We start from the raw sequence: 16,237 nt of genomic DNA, 5'->3' as shown, positions 1-16,237 counted from the left end.
AAAAAAAAAAAAAAAAAAAAGGAACAGACACCGAGAGTGTGCTAGTCATATTCTTTGGACCTTTAGTGTTCTTCTGCTGACTTTTAATTTCCAGTATCTGCATATCTGTGCCAGAGGAATCTTGCTTCTGCCACAGTTAATAATATAGATACACTTTCCATAATTGTATTTCATTTTGTAAATATACTATATATTATGCATCATTTCCATTATTTGAACATTCATATGTGTCTTTTTTTGGATATAATGTTTTTGTTCATTTTTGGGTAAATACCTAGGAGTGGGTAAATACCTACCAGTGAATGGCTGAATTGTATAGTAGGGTATATTCAACATTTTAAGAAACTACCCAAGACTTTTCCAAAGTGGTTGTTCCTTTCACATTTTTACCAGCAATGTATGAGAGCTCTAGTTGTTGCATATCTTTGCCAACACTTAGTATCGTCAGTCTCTTTAATTTTATTCTTTGTAATGAGGTATTCATATAAAAGATATAAATGTATGTGTAAAATAGTCGTCTTGGTAATTTTCTCATTTTTGAGTGTCTTGTCACATCTTATAGAATACTTACCTCATATCAATAATTGTGAATTCAATCATGTTAGACTTGGAGAGACATCAACTCTAATGTTTTTGTTTTCATTTGTGTTGCATTATTAATATTTTCTGTAATCCATATTTTCTTTTTCAGGAAACTTTTAAGGCAACTATCCATTTTAGGACTGTTAATTAAACCACATAGCTGGGAACAATTATATCAGTTATATAGTGCAGTGTATCACAATCTTAGAAAAATAACCAAAAAAAGGAGACACTGACGCCCCCTCTGTTTAGAGGAACAGCCCTCCTCCCTCAGAAAGCTTCACTCACTTTATTCTCCCTGCATGTGACCTGTGGCTATGACTGTGCAATATGTGAAAAGAGGGAGGCCCTTCAGATTCATGCAGGGGAAATTGACTAAGGGTCTCCCAAACAAGTAGCTGTCCCTTCTTGTAATTGAAAGTCTCACTTCAAATGCCACCTCCTCAAAAACATCTTTACTGACTGCCCTAGTTAAAGTTGTCTTCCTTTATAGTCCTTCTCTATCCTTATTTTCTCTTTCATTTTTAATAATATTTACTACTACCAGAAATATTCATTTATTGATTTATGTGTTTACTGCCAGTCTCCTCCTACTGGTTGTAATCTCAGTGAAAACAGGAATTTTGATTGTTTTCCTGAATGCTATATTACTAGTGTTTTAAGAGAATTGAACCTGTCACATAGTAGGTGCTCAGTGAACTTTGTGGAATTGAAGTGGAAGTTAAAGTACACCCACATTTGCATAGTCAGATTCCTGATAATATTTATATTAAGTTTTGGAACCTCTGAGTATTCTCTAAGATTTCTTAGTAATGCTTACATATTCTGTAATCTGGAAAGGGAGGAGAGGCTTCATTTATTAGCTACACTTGCCTGAAAACCAAGAGCAAATTTAATGTAGGCTATTATCAGTAGTGCAATTTCAAATTGGATTTTAAAATCAGTTTGAAAGATTTTATTGAATTTACAAGAGGAAAATATAAACACTTAATAATTAGTTTTTCCCAAATTCAAAAGGATATAAGAATTGTTGCAATCATAAACATAAAACAACCTCAATATAAAAACATAGAAAATACAGAAAAGGGGCAAAAAAGAAGAAAAATTGACATAAATCATCTGTAATATGACACAGAGATAACTGCTCTTAACATTTTGATATAGAGCTTTCTAAACTCTTTTCTGTGCATATATATACATATATATAATTAAAATATATCATGAAAATATAGTCATGCCAATTAACTATGTTGACAGTATTTTATTATAGGCATGTATTTTATTTAACTAATTTTCTATTCCTGGACATTCAGTTTGATCATAGTTTTGCTATTGTAAATAAGGTTTCAATGAACATCTTTATACATGCATATTTATTATTTTATCCTGTTTTTTTCTTTAACATAGTGAATTCCTAGAAGTGGAATTGCAGAATCAAAGTATATGCCCATTTTGCTTTTCATTTGCAAGTGTTACATTTTATATTTTATTGAACATGAAGAAATAGGAGTTAGTTTTCAACCCTTGACTTTTATATTTACCATTATAGTATACCACTTTTGCCTCAGAAGCTGAAGGACCTTGTTTAGAAGTTACACAATGGTGATGACAGAAGCTGTAAGGTGGAAATGCACACACGAGGAAAGTATATTCAATTCCCAAGCAGGAGCTTGGTGAACACAACAGATGGGGCGTGTCAAACTGAAGCTATATTATTATAAGAGCTTTTTTCACCTTTTAAAAAACTTTCTTCTTAGTGCTATCAGAATAGTCAAATTTCCAGGGCATGGATGTACAAACATGTGCAAATACGTGTAAAACTTGAAAGGTGCTGATGCTTGCCTTTTTACAGTTTCTATGATCAGTTTGAACACATTTTAGATTTAACAGCAATCCTAGTAACTACATAAACATGCCAATTTTGTAGCATAAAATTTTAAGCAAATAATCTGTATCTTAAGTATAGAAAAAATAAATTGAATGTAATGTTTTTAAAGGATAATTCTAGTAAAACTTGAGGAACTATCCCACTTATATGAAAAGATGACCAGGAGCCTGAGAAGCAGGCAGACCTTTGCTTTCCCATGGGTTAGCCACCAACCATATGGGGCTATTGAGTACTTGAAATGTGGATATAGCCTTTTGTTGAAATAACATTTTGGATATGTGGAATGAAATAAAATACACTATTAAAATTAATTTTCATGTTTCTTCTTATATTTTTAATATGGCTACTGGAAATTTAAAATTACATGTGTGGTTTGCATTATATATATTTCTATTGGATATGCCTAGTGTGGATGAACAGTGAAATGAACATTTTAACATACAAAAATTTGTAAATGTTATAATTTATTTGAAATTCACAAAAATGATTAGGACAATGGGAATTATAGCTGAAGAACACTTTAGCAGTCACTCTTAATCCTAACCTGTTAATGTTTTTTTCTGGTTGTCTTTATTATTTAATTCATCTTTTACTTAAATTTGTTAAACAAACACTATTCAGAGTCAGGAATGTTAGAACTCTTGGCAGAAATCAGGAAAAATTTGGAGGGGAGCGTAGGATCCTTGATGGCGTTGCCCTTGTACAGACTTACCACCAGGTCTGGAGAAGGGCACACAAGCCAATATGTCTGCGCTCAACTGTGCTGGCCTCTGTGCTGCAGCTTGAATTCTTAATACATAAAGATATATAGGCATCCTAAGAGCAGGTCTCTAGAGTCAGCCAAAGTTTATATCCTGACTCTGCCACTTAACAAAAAACTGGGACTTCAGTGTCCTCATCTATACAATGAGAATGCACATACATACACACACACATCCCATATGCCTAGCAGAATAAGGAAGAAAGATATGTTAGCTATAACTATTATTTTTTATTCTGAAGTCCATGTTTTTCCTATCATATTCGTTTCTCATTTCTGTTGCCGAATGGTTCATTGTAATGGGTTTATAGCTTTTCTCCTAAATAAAGTAACAAAAGGGTTTTCACATGTAGTTTTTTAAAATCTACATAATTAGACCAGAAAATATACTCAACTGATTTTATAAGGACACACAGGCAATTCAGTGGAGGAAGAATAGCCTTTTCAACAAATCATACTGGAACAATTGAATATCCTTAAGTAAAGCAAAAGAGAGCCTTGTCCTAAAGTGCGTACTTTTTACAAAAATTAACTCAGTGGATTAACCACAGACTTAAATAGAAAATATGAAACTTTTAGGGAAAAAAAAATCTTTGGGGCCTAGGATTAGGCAAAGAGCTCTTAAACTTGAACTAAAATCATGATACCTAAAAGGGAAAATTGATAGATTGGATCTCAGTAAAATTTAACAACTTTTACAGAGTGTAGTAGCACATGCCTGTAGTCCCAGCTACTCAGGAAGCTGAGGTGGGAGGATTGCTTAATCCCAGGAGTTTGAGGCTGCCGTGCTCTATGATCATACCTGTGAGCAGCCACTGCACTCCAGTGTGGACAACATTGCAAAGCCCTGTCCTAAAAAAAAAAAAAAAAAAAAAAAAAAAAAAAAAAAAAAAAAAAATTTGCTCTGTGAAAGACCTGTTAAAAAGGATAAAAAGCTACAGTACAGATTGGGAGAAAATACTTGCAAATTACATATCCAACAAAGGATTTATATGTAGAATAAATAACTCCCAAAATTCTATATTAAAAAAATCCAATTAAAAAATGGGCAAAAGATATTGGTAGAAATTTAACCGAAGATGAAATATAGATGGCAAATAAGTACATGAAAAAAATGTTCAACATCATTAGCCATCAGGAAAATGCAAAACTACAATTAAATACAACTACACATTTATTAGAATGTCTAAAATTGAAAAGACTGACCATACTAAGTGTTGACATGGATCAGAGAAACCAGTTTTCTCAGCACTGCTGGTAAGAATATAAAATAGTTCAGCCATTCTAGAAAATAATTTTGCAATTACCTCTGAAATTGAAGATGCACTTACCACATGACCCAATATTTGCACTCTTGAGCATTTATCCCAGATAAATAACCTATGTTCTCAAAAATACTTGCATATAAATGTTCATAGCAGCTATAGTCATAATAGCCCAAAATTGGAAACAACCCAAATGTCCTTCAATGGATGAAAGAAAAACATCCTATGTCCATACCATGTAATACTACTCAGCAACAGAAGGGAGCAAAGTATTAATATGTGTAACAACTTGAATGAACCTCAGCTAAATTGTGCTGAGTGAAAATAGTCTCAAAAGTTTACATAAGATATGATTTTGTTTATATAGAGTTCTTGAAATAACAAAATTATAAGAACAAAATTATAAGTGTTGAGAACAGATTAGTGGTAGCCAGGGATTAGGGATGGTGGGGATAGTGGTAGGTTTGGCTATAAAGGAATTGCAGGGATCAACTTTGTGGTAATAGAGCAATTCTGTATTTTGATTGTGTTGATATGTAATGAAGCTACATTTATGATAAAATTGCATGGAACTATATATACACACACACACACGAGTGTGTATACAATTGGTAAAATCGGAGTGAGTTCTGTGGATTTTACCAATGCAATTTTCTAGTTTTGACAGTGTGCTACACTTATACAAAATGTCAACAAGGGAAGAAGTGAGGTGGCATTAAGGTTGAATAGGAACTCCCTACACATTTCTTTGCAACTTTCTGTAAATTTATACTTATTTCAAAATAAAAAGTTTTTAGGTTGTTTTTTGTTTGTTTGTTTGTTTGTTTTTTGTTTTTTGAGATGGAGTCTTGCTCTGTTGCCCAGGCTGGAGTGCAGTGGCATGATTACTCACTGCAACCTCTGCCTCCCAGGTTCAAGCTATTCTCCTGCCTCAGCCTCCAGAGTAGCTGGGACTACAGGTGCATGCCACCACCCTCGGCTAATTTTTGTATTTTTAGTAGAGACAGAGTTTTGCCATGTTGGCCAGGCTGGTTTCGAACTCCTGACCTCAGGTGATCCACCTGCCTCAGCCTCCCAAAGTGCTGGGATTACAGGCGTGAGCCACTGCACCCAGCTATTGATTTTTTGATTTCTTTATTTAGTAAATCTGGTCACTGAGTCTTTTTCCCTATTATTGTAATAAAACTGTGAAGTTTTGTGAATTAAGAATCACACTGTGTTTGTAACATCAGAATGCCTTGACAATAAAGTTATAGAGGTTTCCTAATAATATAATGGCCTAGCATAATTTTGAGTTCATTTCCCTAAGCTCACAGGACTAATAGAAAAACAAAGAAAAAAAACTCATCAAGGTAAAGAAATTAATTGCATAGCTGAATAGTAATAATTGTATTTGCATTAGCTAGTGAATTATGTGATAATAGTTATTCTAAAAGCTAAAAACATGTATTGGCTATAAATTTTGATAATAGTAAAAACATTTTAAATAACAAGTATTCTAAAATATAGTGTGATGGGCTGAATTGTGTCTCCGTCCTCAAATTCATATATTGAAATGTTAAAGTCCTAATCTCCAGTACCTCCTACAGTAACTGTATTTGGAGATAAAGTTTTTAAGAGGTCATTAGGGTAGCCCCTAATCCAATCTGACTGGTGTCATAAGAAGAAGAAATCTGTACACAGACACCTACAGACACCATGTGAATACACAGGGAAAAGGCAGCCACCTGCAAGCCTAAGGAGAGAGACCTGGAACAGATCCTTCCTTCGCTGTCCAAGAAGAAACCAATCCTGCTGACACCATGATCTCAGATTTCTAGTCTCTGGAGCTGTGAGAAAATAAATTTGTGTTGTTTAAGCATTCAATCTGTGGTACTTTCTTTCAGCAGCCCTAGCAAACTAATAAATGTAGTAAACCCCATATATATTGCACAATATTATTCAGTTACTTTAAAAGATTTGCATGTTAAAATTAGGCTTTAAAATCAAAGTCCAAAACAGAAACAACATTCCTAGAAAAGGGAATTGCTTAATATTTTCTTGCTGATAATGTATGCTGAATATTGAGTAGCAGGTATGAGTAAAATATTTCCTGTTCTAGCAAATGATTATCACTTTATGTAATTGAAATTTTTTAAAATGAAGTTTTTATAGATGAAATTTTCTTAAACAAGAGCATACTTATTTTAATAAAATAAATTTCAGGAAAAATATTTTTACCAAGGCAGAATACTTATCAGGTGAATTCCACTCCCCAAACAACTATTGACTGAATAGTTATTGAACTTTTAAAATTCAAATCTAGAATTAGGCTTAGCAATGTAGTCCACATTTTTCACAAAATTGATTAAATTAGGGGTAGAATTGATCGATTCATTTATTCAGTTAAAAATGTTTCTTTTGGATATGTATTTTAACTGCCTATCCTACTCTGACATTTACAAATGTGGGGCTCAAAATGCCTGCCTCTGAAATGAAGACTGAGATAAACACATATTCAGGATCTTCAGCTAGTGGTATATCAAAAACAGTCTAGAAATTTTGCTCAGCAATGCCTTTACTTATTTATTAGGCATTTATTGAGCTCTTGTTAATCCTAAGACATCATGGTAGAAATAATGGGGGAAATAGAAATGAATAAGATACTATCTATGGCCTAAAATAACTTATAGTCCAGTAGTAGGTCACATGTATGCATGTGATCAGTGCAACACAAATGATGTAAATTGCTGTGAGTTCCAGGAAGATGAAGAACACATCCAGATCAGGTCCCAAAAGATTTCTGCACAGAGGTAACATTTGAGCCATGATAGCTGAATATATGAGGATAGGAGGACCTTCTTTATGGGATGGTGCTGAGACAGGAAAGGTTCGAGGTGGATACAATGACCAGTATAGGTTGACCTTGTGGGGAATCTTAATTTCTGAACCCCAAATCAGGACACATGTCTGACAAGTATGGAATTGTATAATGACAAGGGTAGAATTGAATCTTTGACACTAGGATTGCCATAGGCAAAGGAGTGTTTATTTTGCAAAAGGTAAGTTAATTCATCTCCATTGAGTTTACTTTTTCCTAACTCCGTGTTAGGAATGTTGTAGCTTCTGTTAGTTTTGAAATCTTGATGTACTTTTCCATGTCTTAGAATATATTTCACAAATAAATTTGTATTGCAGATTTTTATTCTTTTAATGTCAGATAGAAAGTCACATTGACATTAATAGTTATTTTAGAGTATAGTGTATGTTAACAGAGTCAGCTTGCTAACCTAAGCAGTGTCATTTTGGCAAATGATAAATAGGTGACAGCATGTGTGTGGTGCTGTGCAGTGTCATTTTGACTTAAACATAGATATGGTTTTGGTATATTATAGTTTATTCAACCTTAAGGAGCCACCTTTTTGGCTACAAAAATACACAGACTTTTAGGTACGTAGGGAAACTGTAACCTCCTTATTTTCTTTAACTCCATTCTTTTAAAAATTTTATGTACTGTGTGTTAGTAGTTTTCCTCTCACAAATTGGTGCATAGTCGTAAGTTTTTAGTAGCATATAACTATTTTGAGGGAAAAAAATTCCCACATAAAATAATCATTGGACTATATTAAAATCCCACTTATTTGGTTCCTGCAATTTATTTATCTAGGTTTTCCATTTTGAGCAGGAACTAAATGTAGTGAAGGTGCCAGGCCCCTTGTGCTTATTCCCCAGGTCTATCACAAATGCCACTTTTTCTCCCAGACATGCTTTCTACCCATGGAAAGATATTTTGCTTTTCTCTCCTTGTACTACATTCCTGATCCTCCTCATCACAATCCCTTAAAACATGCTCTTTTTCCTGTGCTCTGTTCTAGCTCTCTGCTTTACTTCTCCTATAACCATTTCCTGGCCATATTACCTCTACTGCATGTCTGTCCTATGTATCTCTACTTGTGGTCTTCACTGGTCCACGTGGTTGCTGTTTCTGCTGTGGTGGCACCAAAAGCAATAAACGAAACCAACCACTTTTGACATCTCATCACATAAACCTATCACATAGTCCAGGATGGGCTAACCAAAGAAGGGAATTCCAATTGAAATGTCTGAAAAAGCAGACTGTCCAAATTTTCATGTAAATCACATGCTCATCAATTCAATTAATTGTGGTTGTGCAAATTTTATAGCACTTATTTTATCTTTGTTGAGTGTGTGTTCCTGTGTTTTAATGATCATTTAAGGCAATAGTACAGAAAAGACTGATGAACGGGGAGCTTGTTAATTATTCCAAAGGATAATATGCTCCATGCATTTCTCATGAAATTATATAAAATTAGCACAGTTAAATCTAAGTAGAGCTATAAAGACATTTTTATTAAACAATCTAAATAGAATAATGACATGATTATTATGATGAATTCTGGTCTTATTGGGGGGACAAAGTACTATTAAAATCATTAAGAGATTATTAACTATGATTTCTGCCTATAAATTTATTAGTTTTAGACACTACATCCTTCTAGTCCACTCTACTCCTAAAATCTTTCTTCATAATTTGTAGAGAACGTATCCTAGTTAACCCCTTAGAAATGCCACCCAACCAGCTCATGCTAGAACATTTAAATTTACTTTTCTGAATCATGTTGCCTAAAAAAAAATTTCAATAAAACCCATAACATTACACAGATCTTATATTATTCATTTATGTGAGTATTTAAAAAGCAGGCTGTATTACCACTTAATGCAATTTAAAAGCTAAAAAAATACTGTTAAAAGATTTCATGCATCATGTAGCAATAAAACATCATTTTCAGAATGACTGCTGAATTTAAATTTAACTTTTTAGTTAGATGTCATTATAATCTCAGAAATGTCATATTGCCTTTCAACTATTAATTTTCTAAAAGAAGCTAATAAATCCTTAGAGAAATGTTTTATGATTCAATTATTGGCTATTTGTAAACTTTGAATTCTTTTTACAGAAATAGACATACTGAATAAAAGTTTGACAGTGTCCCAGAGAAATAAAGTATGCCTTGAAAAGGAAATGAAAAATCTGAAATTGTTGTCAGATGCAGCCATATTGAGATCTCAGCAGATTCAGACATCTAGACAACAGGAAGTAAACTTGCAAACCAGATGCTATGATTTGGAAAAAGAAGTACTAGGTAAAGAAAAGTCTTTTTTGCTGTTGTTGGTGACTAGTTATATAACTACATGAGGAAATATTTACATTTTTACTTGTAATTACAACAAAATCTTGTTTTAATTATTTTGGGTTGCAAATATGCCTAATTATTAGTATCACTATGGTGATAACTGTGCCTGTGGTCAATACTTACTGTCATTTCCAGTTTTGCCATTTAGTGTGGTAAGACTTAAGTGGATATATAAAAGACATTTCAACTGAAATGTAAGATTTCAGAAAACTAAAGTGAAATTTACTTTGGTATATCTGTGCTTTACTATGTTTCCTTGTAAAGGTGAATCCAGATTTGTAGGCAATCCTTCATTTTTCCAAATGAAAAAAATTTAAAGTGTTTGAAGCATCTTGGGCAAGGTTTTAAAATTTGTCTCCACCTGAGAGGAATGAGTGTCTTGACAGTAAATGTAAACAGTTTGTAATTTTCCCTGGAGGTAGTAAGGGATCGATAAAATAGGTAATCAGAAGAATGATATCACAAAAGCAGAGTTTTAGAAAAAGTAATCTGTTATTAATGAGTAGAGGTGTTTCAAACATCAAGACACTGGAGCCAGGTAGCCATTTTGAAAATATCTTTGCCAGTATCCCAATCTCAAGACTAACCATAAGAAGCTGAAGTAGAGAAGGGAACTCACATTTTTTAAGTCCTAAGTGTGCTAGACACTTTATATGAATTATTTCTGTCTGTTCTTACAGAGACCATGAAAAACATGTATAATTATCCTATCTTACAGCGGACAGAACCAAGGCCCAGAAAGTATCATAACTGGTACTACATTCCTAGTAAATGGCAGAAAGTAAAAGCAAAACTGGTTGGACTTCAATGCTCATGCTTGTCCCACTGTGTCTATTTAGCCTTCTCCGTGGCCCAGTTGGAAGGGTGAGATAGAATCAGGGTTGAGGTGACTACCCAAGACCGGGGACATGAACATCTGTCTGGTAAACATGGAAGAGAAGGAAGTCAGAAAGGGTTCTGAACCTCCTGTGTTTGGGAGTCTTTAATCATGGAAACATACCACAGACTGTGGAAATCTGGAGAGAACCTAGTGTTGGAAGAGAAGATAACAAGTCATATTAACTTTATAGCAGTATCAACAGATAAAAATTTTAAAATCAGATAAAATTTAAAATAATCATATATTTTTATTTTCTCTCCTGAGAACTACCTATTCATAGATTCTGGAAATTTTCTATTGCATTATTGGAATTTTTCTTGATAATTTTATAGCAAATTTTATACAGTATAGGTATTATATTCTATATTCAATTTTTTCTAATGTATAATTTATCTATTGACTTTTTATGGTAAATTTTACCATATTGAAGTTTTTAATTTTGGTATAATCAAGTATTATCTTGTATTGTTTCTGGGTAGTCTTATTAAAGTAGTCCCATTCCTAGATAGTACATACAGTATCCTGGGTTTTGTTTCCCAAGTGAGTCATTAATACATATAGAATTTATTTTGATTTTATTTAAAAAATTTAGTCAGCTATTTGAAATTTTGTCTTTTTAATTTTTCTGGGTACATAGTAGGGGTATATATTTATAGGATAAATGAGATATTTTGGTACAGGCATACAATGTATAATAATCATGTCAGGGTAAATAAGGTGTCTTGCCTCAAGCATTTATCCTTTCTTTGTATTACATACAATTCAGTTACACTCTTTTAGTTATTTTTAAATGTACAATATTGTTGACTGTGGTTACCCTGTTGTGTTATCAAATACTAGCTTTTATTCACCCTATCTAACTATATATTTGTACCCATTAACCCTCCTCACTTTCCATCCCCCCAACCCTGCCCCATCACCCTTCCCAGACTCTGGTAACCACCATTCTATTCTCTATCGCCAGGAGTTCAATTGATTTAATTTTTTTAGTTTCTACAAATAAATATGCAAAATTTGTCTTTCTCTGGCTGGCTTATTTCATTTAACATAATGACCTCCAGTTTCATCCGTGTTTTGCATATGACTGGATCTCATTCTTTTTATGGCTAAATAGTACTCCATTGTTTATATTTACCCCATTTTCTTTATCCGTTCATTTGTTGATGGACACTTGGGTTATTTCCAAATCTTGGCTATTGTGAACAGTGCTGCAATAAACATGGGAGTGTAAGTAACTCTTCAATATACTGATTTTCCTTCTTTCAGTATTACAACTAGCAGTGAGATTCCTGGACCATGTGGTAGTTCTACATCTAGTTTTTTGAGGAACCTCCAAACTGTTCTCAATAGTGATTATATTAATTTATATTACCACCAACAGTGTTCAAGTGTTCTCTTTTCTCCATAACCTCGCCAGAATTTCTATTGTCTGTCATTTGGATAAAAACCATTTTAACTGGGGTGAGATTATATCTCAGTATAGTTTTGATTTGCATTTCTCTGATGATCAGTGATGTTGAACACGTTTCCATATACCTGTTTGAGATTTGTATATCTTCTTTTGAGAGATGTCTATTTAGATCTTTTTCCCATTTGTTTAAATCAGGTTATTAAATTTTTTCCTATAGAGTTGTTTGAGCTGCTTGTGTATTCTGGTTATTAATCCCTTGTCAGATGGATAGTTTGCAGATATTTTCTCCCATTATGTGGGCTGTCTCTTCACTTTGTTGATGGTTTCCTTTGCTGTGCAGCAGGTTTTTAACTTGATGTGATTCCTGCAGAATGTTTTTAACTTGATGTGATCCCATTTGTCCATTTTTGCTTTGGCTGCCTGTGCTTGTGGGGTATTACTCAAGAAACCTTTGCCCAGTCCAGTGTCCTGGAGGGTTTCCTTAATGTTTTCTTTTAGTAGTTTCATAGTTTGAGGTCTTAGATTTAAGTATTTAATCCATTGTGATTTGATTTTTGTATATGGTGAGAGATAGAGATCTAGTTTTATTCATCTGCATATGGATATCCTGTTTTCCTAGGAGTATTTACTGAAGAGACTGTCTTCCCTCAACCTGTGTTCTTGGCAGTTTTGTCAAAAATTAGTTCAATGCAGGTGCATGAAATTGTTTCTATGTTTTCTGTTCTGTTCCATTGGTCTCTGTGTCTGTTTTTATGTCAGTACCCAATTGTTTTGTTTACTATAGCTCTGTAGTATAATTTGAAGTCAGGTAATGTGATTTCTCCAGTTTTGTTATTTTTGTTCAGAATAGCTTTGACTTTTCTGGGTCTTCTGTGATTCCATCTAAATTTTAGGATTATTTTTGCTATTTCTGTGAAGAATAACATTGGTATTTTGATAGTGATTGCATTGTATCTGTAGATTGCTTTGGGTAGTATGGGCATTTTAATAATATTGATTCTTCCAATCTATGAACTTGGAATATCTTTCCTTTTTGTGTGTGTCCTTTTCAATTTCTTTCATCAGTGTTTTCATTTTGGAGAACTTTTACTTCTTTGATTAGGTTTATTCCTAGATATTTTATTTTATTTTTAGTTATTGTAAATAGGATGATTTTCTTGATTTCTTTTCAGATTGTTCACTGTTGTCATATAGAAATGCTACTGGTTTTGTATGTTGATTCTATATCCTGCAACTTTACTGAATTAGTTTATCAGTTCTAATAGTTTTATGGAGTCTTTAGGTTTTCTAAATATAAGATTATATCATCTGCAAACAAGGATAATTTGACTTCTTCCTTTCCAATCCAGTTTGGATGCCTTTTATTTCCTTATCTTGTCTGATTGCTCTAGCTAGGATTTTCTGCACTGTGTTGAATAATGGTGGTGAAAGTGGGCATCCTTGTTTTGTTCCAGACTTGGAGGAAAGGCTTTTAGTTTTTCCCTGTTCAGTATGATACTAAATGTGGACCTCTTTTATATGGCTTTTATTATGTTAAGATATGTTCCTTCCATACCCAGTTTTTTGAGGGTTCTTATCACAATGGCATGTTGAATTGTATCAAATGCTTTCTGAGAATCAACTGAAATGATCGTATGGTTTTTGTCCTTCATTCTGTTAATATAATGTAGCACACTGATTTGCATATGTTGGAACATCCTTGCTTTCCTTTTATTATTGTCGTGTTCAGGTTTTGGATTTCTTCATTGAGCAATCTTGGTAGATTGTATGTATCTGGGAATGTATTCATTTCTTCTAGGTTTTCCAATTTATTGGCATATAGTTGCTCATAGTAGCCTCTAATGATCCTTTGAATTTCTGCAGTATCGGTTGTAATGTCTCCTTTTCATGTCTGATTGTATTTATCTGGGTCTTCTCTTTTTTTTTTTCTTTATTAGTTGGGTTAAAGGTTTGTTAATTTTGTTTATCTTTTCAAGAGACCAACTTTTCATTTTGTTGATCTTTTATATTGTTTTCTTCAGTCTCAATTTCATTTATTTTTGTTCTGATCTTTATTTCTTTTCTTCTAATTTTGGACTTGGTTTTCTCATGCTTTAAGATGCATTGTTATGTTGATTTGAAGCTTTCTACTTTTTTGATGTAAGTGCTTATTGCTATAAACTTTTTTCTTGTACTGCTTTTGCTGGATCCCATAGGTTTTGCTATGTTGTGTTTACATTTTAATTTGTTTCAAGAAATTTTAAAATTTACTTCCTTATTGCTTCATTGACCCACTGGCTATTCAGGAACATGTTTTTTAATTTTTCACGTTTGTATGGTTTTTAAAATTCCTCTTGTTCTTGATATCTAGTTTTATTCCATTTTGGTCAGAGAAGATATTTAATATTATTTCTATTGTTTTGAATGTTTTAAGACTTGTTTTGATGCCTTACATGGTCTATCCTTGAAAATGATCCATGTGCTGAGAAGAATGTGTGTTCTGTAGCCATTGGATGAAATGTTTCTTAAATTTCTATTAGGTCCATTTGTTCTACACTTCTATTGTTGTACTAGATTATTGTACTAGAGTCCATCTCCCTTTTTAGCTCTAGTAATATTTGCTTTATATATGTGGGTACTCCAGTCTTGGGTGCATACATATATACAATTATTACATCCTTGTGCTGAATCAACCCCTTTATCATTATGTAATGACTTCTTTGTCTCTTTTTATAGTTTTTGTTTTGAAATCTATTTTGTATTGTATAAATATAGTTTTTTGTGCATTTTATTTTGTTTGTGTCCATTTGCATGGAATTGTTTTCCATCCCTTTACTTTCAGTTTATTGTGTCTTTATAGGTGAAGTATGTTTCTTGTAGATAACAAATCATGGGGTCTTATTTTTTAATTCATTTAGTTATTCTGTCTTTCAACTGAGGGTTTAGTCTGTTTACATTCAATGTTATTAGCGATAAGTAAGGACTTACACCTGCCACTTTATTTGTTTTCTGGTCTTCTCTCTCTTCTTTCCTTCCTTTTCTCTTTCTTTTGGTGAAGGTGATTTCCTCGGGTGTTATGTTAATTTTTTGCTTTTTATTTTTTGTATATCTGTTGTATGTTTTTTGGTTTGAGGTTTACCATGAAGCTTGCAAATAATATCTTATAACCCATTCTTTCTTCTTGATCAATTCTGCTGTTAGTAGACTCTGATGAATTCTTTAGTATGTCAAATGCATTTTTTAACTAAAGAACTTCTACTTGATTCTCTTTAGTTATTTCAGTCTCTTTGTTAAATTTTATCTGATAGAATCCTGAATTCGTTCTCTGTTATCTTGGATTTTATTGAGCTGCCTCAAAACAGCTATTTTGAATTATCTGTCTGAAAGGTTACATATCTCTGTCTTTCAAGGATTGATTCCTGGTGCTTTATTTAGTTCCTTTGGTGAGGTCATGTTTTCCTGGATGATCTTGATCTTTGTTGGTGTCTGGGTATTGAAGAGTTAGGTATTTATTGTAGCCTTCACAGTGTGGGCTTGTTTGTATCCGTATTTCTTAGGAAGACTTTCTAGGTATTTGAAGAGACATAGGTGTTATGATCTAAGTCTTTGGTCATTGCAGCCATACCTGCTTTAGAGGGCACCACCTGCTCAGTAATACTGTGGGTCTTGCAGACTTGTAGATATACCACCTTGGTGGACTTGGGTAAGATCCAGTAATTCCCGGGATTGCCTGACAGAGACTTTTGTTCTCTTTCCTTACCTTCCCCCAAACAGAGTGTTTCTGTCTGTACTAACCTGGAGCTGCGGAGGGGGTGATACGAGTAATCCTATGGCCACCACCACTGGAACTGTGCTGGGTCAGATCCAAAGCCAGCATAGCACTTCATTTGGGTCTCACTCAAGGCCTACAGTGACCACTGCCTGGCTACTGCTGACATTCACTGAAGGCCCCAGGGCTCTATAATCAGCAGATAGCTAATTCAGTCAGGTTTATGCTCTTCCCTTTCAGGCGGTGAGTTCCCTCTGGCCTTGGGCAAGTCTGGGGATGCTGTACAGGAGCCAGGGCCTGGAGTCAGGAAGCTTAGGAATCTACCTGACGTTCTATCCTACTATAGCTAAGCTGACATCCAAGCCACAAGACAAAGTCCTTTCCACTCTTCCTTCCCCTTTCCTCAAGAAGAGGAATATCTTCCCATGGCCACCACTGCCCCGGACATAACAAGTACTGCCTGGCTACCACCACTGTTAACTCAAGGCCCGAGGGCTCTTCATTCAGC

At 33.8% G+C, this 16,237-nt stretch overlaps 1 protein-coding gene across 1 annotated transcript in view; it reads left to right on the top strand.

Annotated features, from left to right (window-relative positions):
* LEKR1 (leucine, glutamate and lysine rich 1) overlaps positions 1-16,237 on the top strand; it is a gene marked incomplete at its 5' end in the record, with an annotated part of 183,883 nt that overhangs the window by 62,078 nt on the left and 105,568 nt on the right. Inside the window, 1 exon segment of the mRNA XM_017847763.1 lies at positions 9,454-9,639. Coding sequence (XP_017703252.1) covers positions 9,454-9,639 — 186 coding nt within the window.

Source organism: Rhinopithecus bieti, unplaced genomic scaffold (assembly GCF_001698545.2).
Source record: "Rhinopithecus bieti isolate Rb0 unplaced genomic scaffold, ASM169854v2 scaffold_30479, whole genome shotgun sequence".
Classification (NCBI taxonomy): Eukaryota; Metazoa; Chordata; class Mammalia; order Primates; family Cercopithecidae; genus Rhinopithecus; species Rhinopithecus bieti.
Note: the sequence above shows the minus strand (reverse complement) of the source record. Positions and strands in the feature narration are given on the sequence as shown.